The sequence below is a fragment of the Hyperolius riggenbachi genome, chromosome 3 (genome assembly GCF_040937935.1).
Source record: "Hyperolius riggenbachi isolate aHypRig1 chromosome 3, aHypRig1.pri, whole genome shotgun sequence".
Taxonomy (NCBI): Eukaryota; Metazoa; Chordata; class Amphibia; order Anura; family Hyperoliidae; genus Hyperolius; species Hyperolius riggenbachi.
The window spans coordinates 225,041,849-225,056,568 of NC_090648.1; the positions used below are offsets into that span (position 1 = coordinate 225,041,849).

Below are 14,720 nucleotides of genomic sequence, written 5' to 3' on the forward strand. Positions count from 1 at the left end.
AGCTGGAGCTGTTTTGCAAAGAAGAATGGGCAAGGATTTCAGTCTCTAGATGTGCAAAGCTGGTAGCGACATACCCTAAAAGACTGGCAGCTGTAATTGCAGCAAAAGGTGGTTCTACAAAGTATTGACTCAGGAGGCCGAATAATTACGCACACCGCACTTTGCAGTTATTGATTTGTAAAAAATGTTTGGAATCATGTATGATTTTCGTTCCACTTCTCACGTGTACACCACTTTGTATTGTTCTTTCACGTGGAATTCCAATAAAATTGATGCATGTTTGTGGCAGTAATGTGACAAAATGTGGAAAACTTCAAGGGGGCCGAATACTTTTGCAACCCACTGTATAAGCTACTGTTCTGTATATACAGTAAATGGCTGTCATTCTGAAAACACATTCTGAAGTGAAAGGACTATGGAGGCTGACATATTTATATCCTTTTAAACAATGCAAATTGCCTGGTTGCACTGCTGTTTATCTGCCTTTAATACATTTAGTTATAGACCCTGAACAAGCATGCAGATCAGGTGCTCTGACTGAAGTATGACTAGATTAGCTGCATGCTTGTTTCAGGCAGTGGCGGCTCCAGGATTTTTTGTAGGGGGTGCTATGCAGGTGCTGGACCAATTTCCGGGGTAGCAGATGATCTGCGGTGCGCGATGCGCGGCACGGCAAAAATGGGCGTGGCCATGACCGGATGAGGGCAGAGCTAACTGTAATTTAAAGCGACCCGAGGTGAGAGTGATATGGAGGCTGCCATATTTATTTCCTTTTAAACAATACTAGTTGCCTGGCAGCCCTGCTGATCTATTTGGCTGCAGTAGTGAACTGAATTACACCAGAAATAAGCATGCAGCTAATCTTGTCAGTTCTGACAATATTGTCAGAAACCCCTGACCTGCTGCATGCGTGTTCAAGGTCTATGGTTGAAAGTGGTTGAAAGAATTAGAGGCAGAGGACCAGCACAGCAGCCAGACAACTGGTATTTCTTAAAAGGAGATAAATATGGCAACCTCAATATTATTCTCACCTCGGGTTCCCTTTAAAAGTGCAACACAAATACAGTGGGCCCAAGTTTTGGTGACTCTTTCCCCAGAAAATTCACATAATTGTGCAGGTTTTCTCAAGAAAATACACGTAATGTGAGCAGATTTGCCCAGAAAGCGGAAAATTGTATACTTACCTATCGGTAATTTTCCTTTCCTAAGGCATCCATGGTAGCACATTGGGTAGTGACCCCGCCCCCACTACCCCATAGGACCAGTGAATATTAAATTGAAGTGAGAGGAGGTGCTCGCTGTCTTTGTAACTATTAGACTCACCGAATATCGGGTGGGATCCATGTGCTACCATGGATGCCTTAGGAAAGGAAAATTACCGATAGGTAAGTATACAATTTTCCGCTTTCCTAATGCCTCCATGGTAGCACATTGGGATCTAACTAGTATTGAATAAGACGGGAGGGACACAGTAGTTTGCTGAAGAAAATAACAGAAATTTATTCCAAGGTAGACACAGAGGAGGAGATGACTGCTCTCCCAAACTCTAGTGCAGTAGAAGAAGAAACATCAACTTTATAATGTGCAATAAACGTATTTATCGATGACCAATTCGCAGCCTGGCAAATCTTTGAAGCAGATACGTTTGAGTAGGCCGCCCAGGAGGAAGATATGCTTCTGGTTGAATGCGCCCTGATATTTTCAGGAGGAGACAAATTGACAGCCCGATATGCGCTTTGGATTACTTTGACCAACCATGAAGCTATCGTTCTAGAGGAAGCGCCTTGGCCTTTCCTGTATCCCGCAGGAATGATGAAAAGGTTATCGGCTTTTCGGAATGAATCTGTTGCTGAGATATAGGCTCTAAGGGCTCTTGAGACGTCGAGACAGTGTAAGTTAGTATTTCCTTCATTTTGAAATGATGGAAGAGACCAGTCTTGGTTCATGTGGTATGCAGTTGAAACTTTTGGTAGAAAGGAGTCCATAGGCCTGAGCTGTACTCTGTCATGGTAGAAAGACAGATATGGCTCCCTACAGCTCAACGCCTGGAGCTCTGAGACCCTTCGGGCGGATGTTATGGCCACGAGGAAAACAGTCTTGAGTGTTAAATTGAGCAATGAACATTCCTCAGTTGGTTCAAACGGAATTCCAGAGAGGTAGCTCAATACTATCGGCAGATCCCACTTGGGAAAGCATGCCCTCCTTGGAGGTTTGAGCTTAATTGCCGCCAGAAGAAACTGTTTGACCAGTGGGTGCCCGGCCCATTTCTGGTCAGTGAGAGCGGATAATGCGGAAATTTGGACCTTGATCGCACTGTAGCTTAGGCCTTTATCCAGGCCAGTTTGAAGAAAGGAAAGTATATGGTGAGGTTGAGCATGTGTATGGTCAAAGGTGTTAGTCTTCGCAAAGTCAATAAATCTGCTCCAGATTCTATAGTATGAAGAGTTTGTTGAAGGCTTCCTTGCTTGTAAGAGAGTTGCGATGACCTCTGGAGTGTATCCTAGTTTTTCTAGTTTCCCCCTTTCAGTCTCCAGACCGTTAAACTCAGGCGAGATGGGTTTGGATGGAATATCGGACCTTGGGATAGTAGTTGTTTCGTGAGTGGCAAGATGAGAGGTTCCTCTGTTGCTAGGTGTAGTAATAGAGGATACCATGGACGTCTGGCCCAGTTCGGTAGGACTGCCAGCAGAACTACCGGTTCTTGGCGAAGTCTGAAGAGTAACTTCTGTATCAATGGGACTGGTGGGAACACATATCCGATTGAGAAGTTCCACGGAGTCGTCAATGCATCTAGGGCTTCTGCCTGCTTGTAAGGGTATCTTGCAAAGAATCTCCGGCATTTTGTGTTGTGGCTGGATGCCATCAGATCGATTTCTGGGGCTCCCCATCGTTGGCATATGAGGTTGAAGCCTTCCTGGCTCAGTGACCACTCGTTGTTGTCGAGATCTTTCCGACTGAGGAAGTCTGCTTCTCTGTTCAGTCTCCCCGGAATGTAGATTGCTTTCAGAGACAGTAGGTTCTCTTCCCCCAGGGCAAAGATTTGGTCTGATATCCTCATCAGTGAACGACTTCGTGTGCCCCCCTGGCGTTGAATGTAAGAGACCGCTGTTTTGTTGTCTATTCTGAGAAGACAATTCTTGTTGTATATAAGATGTAGGAAGTGGTTGAGAGCATACAGTACTGCTCTGAGCTCTCGGGAGTTCGATGATTCTCTCGATGTGTGTGGATCCCACTGACCTTGGGCTGAGTGACCTTCGCAGGTGGCTCCCCAACCCCTCCTGCTGGCATCGGTTGTGATTACAATCGGTCTGCCGGGTGCCAGTTGAACATGAGAGCGTATCTTCTCCGTCAATAACCACCACTTCAAGCTGTTCTTCATCTGATGGGATATAGTAATGCGTTGGTTCATGCTTGTTTTGTTCCATTGCTCTAAGAAGCCAATCTGAAACGTTCGGATGTGTAAATGCGCCCATGGCAGCATAAGTATGGTCGCAGACAATGTTCCTATCAGTCTCAGACATTTCCTTGCGGAGTAAAAGTGGGTTCCCCGCATTTCTTTGACTCTGTCTTGAATTATCGGAATTTTCTCCAGAGGAATGGATATTGAATTGTAAGCTGTCTGAAATCGTGCTCCCAAGAAAACGAGATCCTGTGTCGGTTCCATCTGACTCTTGTCCTGGTTGATTAGCCAACCAAACGCTGCTAAGGCTTGAAGAAGAATTTCCCTGTGAAGTAGTAGACGATTTCGGTCGTTCGCTATCAGAAGTATATCGTCTAGGTAGTGATATAGGCGCAGACCTTGTTCTCTCAGCACTGCTACCAGGGATACTAACACTTTTGTGAAAGTTCTCGGGGCGGTCGATATGCCGAATGGCAGGCACACGAATTGATAGTGGTGCGTTCCGACTGCAAAGCGTAGGTATTTCTGCATCCCCTGTTGGATTGGGACGTGTAAGTATGCGTCCTGCAAGTCTACGGACAGCATCCAATCTTGCACCGTTATTGCCTGACTTATGGACTGTAGGGATTCCATTTTGAAAGTTTCCAGGTGGATATAACGGTTCAGTCTTTTTAAGTCTAGTACCGGTCTTAGTTTTCCCGACTTCTTCTTGACCAGAAAGAGAGGGGAATAAAACCCCTGCCCCCTTTGATCTAAAGAAACCGGTAATACAGCCTGTTTGTCGATTAATTCTGCCAGATAGGAGAATAAGACGTTTCTCTTCTCCTGCCCGTGTGGGATTTTTGTCGGTACGAAGGTCTGAGGTGGATCCCTTTTGAATGCCCAAGAATGACCGTCTGAAACTGTTTTTATTACCCAGTGAGATTTTATGTTCGTCTCCCATACATGGCGGAACAGTTTTAGTCTGGCACCGACTGGTATTTCTTGGGCACACGCACCGTCAAAAAGATTTTTTCTGTGATGATGTGGACTCTGTCGATTTCTGCTTGGTCAACTTATTCAAGGCTCCCTGAGTACTTCTCCAGTTACGCTTAAAGTTTTTGTTCGGGCGATAGGATCTTGGATTTTTGAATCGATTCTGATGTTGAAAATTTGGGGCTGGTCTGGCTGGTTTTCTGTCTTGGGGAATGAGCCCGGATTTCCCTCCGGAAACTCGACTAATGGCCGTATCCATCTTCTCGCCGAATAGTGATCTACCGTCATACGGAATTTTACACCATGTTAATTTCGAGTTTGAGTCCGCCGACCACGATTTTAGCCATAGAGCGCGTTTTGCAGTGACGCTATAAAGCATAGCCCGAAAGGAAGATCTGACCACATCGAACGCTGCCTCTCCAATGAAGTCTGCTGATAATTTTAGGTCATCAAGGGCAGAAATGATGGATTTTCTGTCCACATCAGAATTCAATGCCGTCTCTATATTGTCTGTCCAGGCTCTGATTGCCTTCCCTACGGATGCCAAGGCTATGCCCGGTCTACATGCCCCTCCTGCCGCTATGTAGGTCTTTTTAAGGTCCAAGTCTGTCTTGCGATGGAGTACGTCTCTGAAAGAGATGGCATCTTCGAGAGGGAGGGTCATGTGTTTGGCCAACCGTATGACAGAGGCGTCTACCACGGGGGCGTTGTCTAATGATTTTGAATCTTGCTCTGATAGAGGGTACAGCTTTTGCAGTCTATTTGCTAAGGGTGGTTTTTTCTCTATTTTTTGCCATTCTTCATTCATAATATCTTCTACTTCACCCAAAAATGGGAAAGAATCTTTAGGTTTCGTTTGTTGGTCGTAGTATATTCTTCTTTTCTTAGCTTTGACTTCAGGTTGTTCAGAATCATCATCCGATTCCCACTCGATTGCTTCACGTACTGATTTTATAAATGGTTGTACTAGGGAGAAATCGAAACCGCAAGGAACATCCTCTATTGAATGCTCCGGAGATGCTGTAGAGGTACTAGGTTGTACTTGGTCATCTCTAGAAGGTAGGCTTGAAATGTAAGACTCCATAGACTCTTGAACGGCTTTCTTTATGAGGTCCGAGACATCAACTGAAGATTGTTCTGGTTCGACAGGCATCTCTGCGAAACATCCTGAGCAGACGAGCTTTCCTGACATTACTTTGTCTCCGCAAGCCCAGCATCCATCTTGACGTGAAGGAGATTTCCGTCTAGGAGATTTACTTCTGCTTCTATGTGACGTATGACGTTTTGAAGTATGGTGTGAGGATGATCTGTGTTTGGAGCGGGACTCCGTAGTTTTTGCCGACTGATGACGGGGAGGTGACTTTCGTTTGTTCGACTTTTTCTTCTTTGATGAATTCCGTCTTCTTGGGCTGAAACAATAGTCAAATTGTGACTATTAGTATGATTGATGCACTCCCAAGATTCAGTTACACTTACCTGAAATAGTCACCTACCTATCAAGATGTCGCTGATCTCTATGGGGCGCATAGGTGTCCATAGTAGCTGATCAAAATATGACAGCTGAAGGAAGAAGATTAAGAGTATATCAGTATGACATTTTAGTGTAGATTAGGTACAAAAGAGGAAAGTGCCACGCAATGACCCACCTGAGAAGAAACAGTTTTGATTTGAATGTCCTGAGGCTTTTGCAGAGGGTTGGAGCGTCAGCAGCAGCAGTCAGCAGCAAGCAGCGGCGTGCACAACCTCCCAGCGCCGAAAATTGCCGCTAATGCGGCTTTTAAACTATTTCCCTTCCTGGTTCCGTAACCCGGAAGCGGAAATACGCATCTGCGCTACACCCTGGGGCGCATGACGCGCTAGGACTCCTACTGCGCAGGTTCTGGCCATTGCGGGCGGCGAGCGAGCACAGCGAGAGACAGAGTCCGCCCCCCACGCCCCCATGCGCTCCAGATGCCTGCACGGAAGTGCAGAAGGAGGTGGAACGCACGCCGAGACGGCAGGGAACGAGAGGGAAGGAAGGAAGGACACCATGGCCGAGATAACTCTATTTTAGAGTCAGAATTTTACCTGATGCCTGGTGAGTTGTATGGCGATTTACACCACTTTTTACCTAGGCAGTCAGTTAATAACCCCCAAGATCAGCAGAATGGGGTGCCCCACATAAACCCAATTTATAGGCTGTACAGGGGGCCATCACACAGGGGAGGCAAGTGTGTGGAGGCTGCAAGAAACAGCAGGTAGGTGACAAAAGAAAAAACTTCTGCAGCAAACGCAGGTACCTGGTTCTATGAGGTGAGGACTGGAAAAAAAGGCAGCGAGCACCTCCTCTCACTTCAATTTAATATTCACTGGTCCTATGGGGTAGTGGGGGCGGGGTCACTACCCAATGTGCTACCATGGAGGCATTAGGAAAATACGTTCAATCCTGTCGACAGATTTGATCAAAAAACACTTTCAATCATGTGGCAGATTTGACCAGAAAACATGTTCAATCATGTCAGCAGATTTGCCCAGAAAATATGTTCAATCCTGTCAGCAGATTTGACCAAAAAACACTTTCAATCATGTGTCAGATTTGATTAGAAAAAATGTTCAATCATGTCGGCAGATTTGCCCAGAAAATACGTTCAATCCTGTCAGCAGATTTGACCAAAAAACACTTTCAATCATGTGTCAGATTTGACCAGAAAACATGTTCAATCATGTCAGCAGATTTGACTAGAAATACGTGCAATCATTTCATTGTCAGCAGAGTTGAGCAGAAAATACATGCAATCAATCCTCTAGCAGATTTGACTAGAAATACGTACAATAATGTGGAAGGCAGACCTGGCCAGAAAACACTTCAATCATGTAGCAGAGTTGCCCAGAACATACACCTGGCTGGCTGCCTGTCAGAAATAGAAAAAAAAAACATTTACTCACCTGAGGAACTCCTGTCCTGCCCGGCCTCCTTCCGGCGCGCAGCTCCCACGATCCTTTGCAGCCAGCAGCTGAAACTCCCGCGCTGAGCAGAGCTACGGGAAAATGGCACCCGAAGCCCTGCACTGCAGACTCAAAGTCTCCAGAGCAGGGCTTCGGACACCATTTTCCCGTAGCCCTGCTCTGCCGCTGCCGGAGCTGCAGGCTGCTGCTGCCGGTGAACTGACGCCGAAAGTCAGTTCACGCCAGGGGGTGCTAATAGGGTGCTTGGGGAATTTTAGGGGGTGCTTCAGCATCCCAAAGCACCCACCTGGCGCCGCCCCTGGTTTCAGGTGTGTGATTCAGACACTACTGCAGCCAAAGAGATCAGCAGGACTGACAGGCAACTGGTATTGATTAAAAGCAAATAAATATGGCAGTCCCTATATGCCTCTCACTTTGAAGTGGGCCTGAACTCTTGCACAGGACAGAAGGAAAACATAGATAAACGTACCCTGTATGTAGAGAGTTTAGCTTGTCCAATTCCCCTTCATCTTGGACTAATCACCACTGTAATTTAATCTCTCAGCTGTGTCAGCTCAGGAATCTCCTCTGCCCTGGCAGAGCAGCTAATTTGTGAACACAGGATGTTAATAATATGTCTGCTTCCATGAAAGCAGGAATTAGACATTCTGCAGATGTATTGCAGGATTTGTATCAGCTGTAACAAGGAAGTGTTTTTCTTTACAAGTTGTTATGCTGTTGCTTATTTTTAGAGCAGAAAGTAAGTCCGGAGTTCAGGCCTGCTTTAAGATAATAAATACAATATCCAACCCTCAAGAACAAGGGTAGATAAATAATGTGCAAAGAAAGCAAAAACTTTGCAGGCTGCTACCCTCTTATAATCCCAGTCAGATATAATGGATTGTTTCTTCTATACAGATGTGACACCACCTTCACCTCACCCTGCACAGGGGTAAGTCTCACTGCAGATTCTGTAACCAATTTCCATAGAGTTTTCTGAAATTGGCAGAACCATATTGACAAAAATACAAATGTGTCCTTCTTGCTTCCATGTCAGGGATTCTGAATAAGAAGAACAAATATGACACAGGTGAAGGTAGCAACCTCTTGCCACTTCATAGCATAGCAAGTCATTGTTATTAAACCAGGCTGGGTTTGCATGATCTCTTATATTTTCCAGTCTACGGGAAGGTTAGTGAATAAGATGTTTTGTCATTTTGTGTGGCAAGGACAGTATTGTCCAGTCATCTCAGATTGAGTGAATCGGATCTCTTAGCAACACCCAACATACACAGATGAAACAATAACTGAGCTAAAACGATTGATAAAGACTGACTTGGTAACGGTTTTTATTAGCAATTTAAAAAAAATTCAGGTGCTGTGATTGCTAGTTGGAAGGAGTAGCAATAAAAAGCCTGTCTAGCATCTATGCTTCATGAATTAAGATAGATGTTAGATAATTTTGAAAGACAACATTACACACATCCTATTTCAAAATCTAAACAAACAAACAAAAACATGCTAACAAATTCAAGTGTAAATCACAAGAAATGATGTATGCAGAGTGCATGTTTTCAATCCCTGTGTGCTAATAAATCCTTGTTTCTGGACATACAGCGGTGAGGTTGGGCAGGGGGAGGAGATCCTCATCATAAGGAGAGCTGCTTTGTTGCTAGTAAGTTTCTCTGATAGTGAAGTGCAGACTCCAGTTATATGCAATCTGCCAGTATCTGGCTACTCCCTTCTGCATCAGCTGCTGTGTATTTCCCATACCATGGAGACAGTGCTTTATCTAGGCATGCTGCTTGTGGCATTCGCCAAGGGTAAGTACTCACAACTTTTGAAAATCAATATTTGTCTTACTTCCATGTAACAGGTTGAAACTCTCACAAGGCCAAGTGAGAAATGTGTAAGTAGGCATAGAAAGATGTACAGTGTATGCCTATATAACTTTACTGTATAGTGTAACTGTTCTGTTATAGTGATGTAACTACTGTATGAATAACCTTACTCAGTAGTATACTGGTAGTTTGTGGTTGAGTTAGACATAAAAACTAATATGTGATTCAGAGTGTGACATTTCAAAACAGTGGTAGCTTGAAATAATTGTCTTATTGGGTGTAACTGCTGATACCTGTATGTATGCAGTACACGTGTAGCTTGATATCTGAAAATATTAAACCTATTATTGAATGGTTCCATCTTCAGTATTTAGAATTTTCCAAAAAGAATTTATTTTACTTTGTATTTTATTTTGAGTGTTTGTATGCTTTTTTATTTGTTTTTTTAACATGCTAAAATTCTGATGAATGCATACAGGTGACAGTACTGCTAGGTAATTTGGTCAATCAAATGTAGTAACATAAAAATCTAACTGTATTATGAAAATATAGTTATGTGCTGTATCTACCGTCCGAGCATTCTGCTTGTCTTCTATCAGTCAGCCCCCCATACTTTTTATTCAGATTTTCCATAAAAGGTAGAAAGCAGTAAACCCTGACATCCATGAGCAGCAGAGAGTAGAAAATGTGTTGTTATCTTGAACCAAAAGGGTCCACTGAAAGAAAGCTGTACCTTTAAATGTTTACACACACACACTCAGCAGGGCCATTTGTCATCACAAGATATTACCCTGGCACAGTAATTTATGGGCTGATATCATTATAACTCCCCCAATATTCTGCCACAACCATCCCTCTAACCCCCAGCCCTGGCACACCACCCATACTCGCAAACTACAGAGGGTAATACGCGCCACTGAACGGAAATGGTGGAAAACTCGACTCAAAGCAGGAATACTTCACCAAGCTCATCGGAGCACAAGCTTCTAAATATCCCCCCCCCCCTCCCCTGGCGTCTCTTTGCCGCTTTCAACTCCCTGCTTAAACCCACCACCACACCCTCAGTTTCTTCCCTCTCTGCCAAGGATTTAGCCATCCACTTCACCAACAAAATGATCTCCATCCATCAGGTAATATTTAGTCTTCAATCCTCACCTCCCAACTTCTTCCATCCAGCTCCTCCTCCACCCTATCCTCCCCTCACCTCCTTCACTCCTACTACCATTAAGGAATGCAACCACCTACTGCAGACTTTCCATACCACTACCTCCCCCTTGACCCTGTCCCTTCTGACCTACTCCGTCCTAACTTCCTGGCTTTGGCCCCAGTCCTCACTGCCCTGTTTAACCTCTCCCTATTCACAGGCACCTTCCCCTCAGACTTCAAGCAGGCTGCTATATTACCCCTGCTCAAGATACCCACCCTTGACCCCTCACTACCACCGCCCTCTCTACTCCCCTTTGCCTCAAAACTCCTTGAGCGTCTGGTTCACAAACACCTGACTCAGTACATCAGTGCCCACTCCCCACTGAACCCACTGCAATCTAGGTTTCGGCCTGCCCACTCAATCGAAATAGCTCTCACCAAAGTGGTCAATGACCTCGCCTTAGCAAAAGCTGAAGGAAAATACTCCATTCTCCTCCTCCTTAACCTTTTAGCAGCTTTTGACACAGTGGACCATCCCTTACTCCTATGACCTCACTCTGGCCTGGCACTCATCCTACCTCTCCAACTGCTACTTCGTGACCTCCTTCAATGAGTCCTCATCCACCCCCAACCACCTCTCGCTTGGTCCTTGGCCCCCTACTGTTCTCCATATACACATCCTCCATTGGCAAGGTTATCTCCTCCATGGGTTTTAACTATCATCTGTATGCAGATGACACCCAGATCTATCTCCACACCCCTGACCTATCCACCACTACCATTGACAAGGTCTGGATGTCTGCTAGGTTCCTGAAACTAAACCTGGACAAAATGGAATTTATGATCTTCCCACCACAGCCATCCATGACCCTCCCAGATGTGCATGTCACTGTTAGCCACGCTACCATTTGCCCTACCTCTCAAGCCCGCTGTCTAGGTGTCACCATGGATTCCGCACTCTCCTTCACCCACCACATCCAAAACCTCCCCAAAGTCCTGCAACTTCCACCTCTGCAACTTGTGCAAGATCCGCCTTTTCCTGACCTCTGTCACCACCAAACTCCTCATCCATGCCCTCATAATTTCCTGCCTTGACTACTGCAATGTCCTTCTGTCTGGTCTCCCTATGACCCAAATTGCCCTGCTGCAGTCTGTCATGAATGCAGCAGCCAGAATTATCCACTACTCTCATCACTCCACCACAGCGGCTCCCCTCTGTAAATCCCTCCACTGGCTTCCTATCCAGTCCAGAATCAGATTCAAGATACGGTGTCTTGCCTACAAATCTGTCCACAAAAGCTGCCCAATCTACATTTCCAATCTTACTCAGAGGTACACACCTAGCCGTTCACTCTGTTCCTCCAACAAACTTCGCCTGACCACCCCCTCACCACCCAGTCCCATGCACGCCTCCAGGACTTCTCAAGAGCTGCTCCAACACTATGGGATCTAAATACCTCACCCATTACAATATCCCCTCCTTCCACATCTTCAGGAAGGCCATCAATACTCAACTTTTCTCTCTGGCCTACTCCCCTCACTGGTGCTCTAAGCCCACAACTGAACTCTGGTCCCCTACCTTTCGTGTCCCTACCTCTCCGTCTAGATTGTTTCTCCTATCTATTCACTCACCTCCATTACCGTACACCCATCCTATGGATCTGAGTGAACTCACTTGCCTAATCTCCATGCTCCCATCCAGTGACTGACTAAGCATTGCCTTGTACTCATACTGTGCTGCGTGATCTGGTTTGCATGTATTCCTGTATTGTCTTATTGCTCTATGTCACCCCTAAATATTGTCTGTAACCTTAACTAATGTCCAGTGCTGCATAATATGTTGGTGCTTTATAAATACAACAAATAAATAATAAATACATAAATAAATGTATTGATTTATTTTGTTCCCCTTTTTATCCAAGTTCCTCTTAACATTGTGTATTTTTTTTTATAGAATGTATTTGCTCCAATCATGAACACAGGCTGTATCAGTCCTTGTTTGGAAAGTACAACCGATACATCCGACCAGTGGAGAATGTATCTGACCCTGTCATTGTTTATTTTGAGGTGTCAATGTCCCAGCTTGTCAAAGTGGTGAGAAAATGCATTTATTCTCATTTTGGAATGAAAGCCACAAATAGGAGTGTTTTCTACATGCTGTGTGGTATTGGCAACACATTTTTAGATGTTTAGTGGGGAAAGTACTTCTGTCCCACTGTGATCTCTCACAGAGAATTTCTCTCACTTCCTATTTCATTAACACCCAAGACAAATATCGGGATATTGTTGAAACAAAAAGTAAAAAACAGCAGTATAAAGCATACAAAACTTCTCACTCTTCTCTATTCTATTGATTTTCTTTTGTATTACTGTCTCTGCCTCTGTTGGAGCAATGCCTACCCTCTTCCTGTCCCATGCCTGTACACTTCCAGTCCCAGTGATGACTAGTCATCACATATGCCCCTCACTCATCATGGGTAGACAGTGGGATGTGGGGGGATGGGTGGAAAAACAAGGGGTGTGGGAGAGCGCACTCAGGTTGTCATTCAATAAAAATGGCCAGCTGGCCGTGGAATATTCTCACCTGAATCTGTGGCTGACTGTCCCATACGGGGTGGTCAGCAGAAAGGCTTTGTCCCACTTGGACCGGGGACCAAGTCTTGGCAGAAGTCCTCCTCCACAAGGCGTGAAGACGATAGCCTCCTTCAGAGCTGTAGTAGCAGGCTGCTGTTCTGGTATATTTTCCACCTAGCCTGAGTGCTGTGATGCCCCTATAGGCGGCTGCACTGTCAGGCAGTCGTGGGTGGGTTAAGAAATTTGAGTTTATTGTAGCTAAGCAATGCGTTTCAGAGGGCTTAACCCTCTTTCATCAGGCCTGATGAAAGAGGGTTGAGCCCACTGAAACGCGTTGCTTAGCTACAATAAAAGTTTTTACTTTTGATTCACATGGCAGCCGCCGTCTATTTCCTACTTGCATACACTTGCACTGGCAAATCGCTTAAACTCAAATTTCTTAACCCACCCACGACTGCCTGACAGTGCAGCCGCCTATAGTGGCATCACAGCACTCAGGCTAGGTGGAAAATATACCAGAACAGCAGCCTGCTACTACAGCTCTGAAGGAGGCTATCGTCTTCACGCCTTGTGGAGGAGGACTTCTACCAAGACTTGGTCCCCGGTCCAAGTGGGACAAAGCCTTTCTGCTGGCCACCCCGTATGAGACAGTCAGCCACAGATCCAGGTGAGAATATTCCACGGCCATTTTTATTGAATGACAACCTGAGTGCGCTCTCCCCCACCCCTTGTTTTTCCACCCATCCCCCCACATCCCACTGTCTACTGCAGATTATATACCACCTAGAGTGACACCCAAGAGAGCAGCACCCTTCGATGACAACTACACAGACTTGCACAGTATTGTCAAGATCGCTCCCTCTGTCCAACACAGGGGTTTAGGCTCCTTTCCTCTTCACTCATCATGGGGGCATATGTAGCAAAAGAGAGAGAGAGGGGGGGGGGGGCTCTATCCCTTTTCTGCTTTATGAAAGCGTAAAATAAAAAGTAACTTTAAAAATAAGAATGATATACAGGGGTTGGACAAAATAATGGAAACACCTTGAAAATCAACTAAATGGGCTTGATTCAGTAAACGGTGCTAACCCATTCAGCACGCCTAAAGACTTTGGGCGTGATAACTAGGGTGCTAACTGGGTTAGCACCATTTACTAAATTGACATCACGCGCAAATGCGACCTTATAGGCACTTCGGGTACGCCGTTTTTGTCGCACCGCGATGCGCCGTTTCGCACGCACCGCGCTGTGCGCACACAAAGTTTTGCGCGCCAGGACTTTGCACGCGATGTGAATTTATCACACCTAAACTAACTTTAGGAGTGATATAGGGCTTTTCACAGGCGTGCTAACACTTAGCAGGGTTTACTGAATCAAGCCCAATGTATTTTAATATGGTGTAGGTCCACCTTTTGCGGCAATTACAGCCTCAATTCTCAGGTATTGATTCATACAAATTGTGAATGGTTTCCAAAGGAATTTTAGGCCATTCTTTAGTTAAAACACCCTCCAGTTCTTTTAGAGACGATGGCGGCGGAAATCGACTTCTTACTTGAATCTCTAATAACGACCATAAATGCTCAATAATGTTGAGGTCGATAATTGTGGTGGCCAGATGAGATGCTCAACTTCATTAGAATGTTCCACGTGTCATTCTTTAACAATTCTAGCTGTATGGATTGGGGTATTATCATCTTGAAAGATGGCATTACCCTCCGTGAACAGTTCTTGAACCATAGGATGAACTTGGTTGCCCAAAATTCCTAAATAGTTTTGGCTGTTAATTCTTCCATGAAGGGAAATCATTGGCCCGGCGGATTTCCAAGAAATAGCACCCCAGATCATCACAGAACCCCCTCCAT

General features: G+C 45.2%; 1 protein-coding gene across 1 annotated transcript in view; it reads left to right on the plus strand.

The window, feature by feature from the left end:
• The first annotated feature begins 9,074 nt into the window (after positions 1–9,074).
• The window catches only part of LOC137562278 (neuronal acetylcholine receptor subunit alpha-3-like), a 28,002-nt gene continuing 22,356 nt past the window's right edge, over positions 9,075–14,720 (plus strand). Inside the window, exons 1-2 of the mRNA XM_068273612.1 lie at positions 9,075–9,123; positions 12,242–12,381. Coding sequence (XP_068129713.1) covers positions 9,075–9,123; positions 12,242–12,381 — 189 coding nt within the window. The remainder of the gene's footprint in view (positions 9,124–12,241; positions 12,382–14,720) is intronic.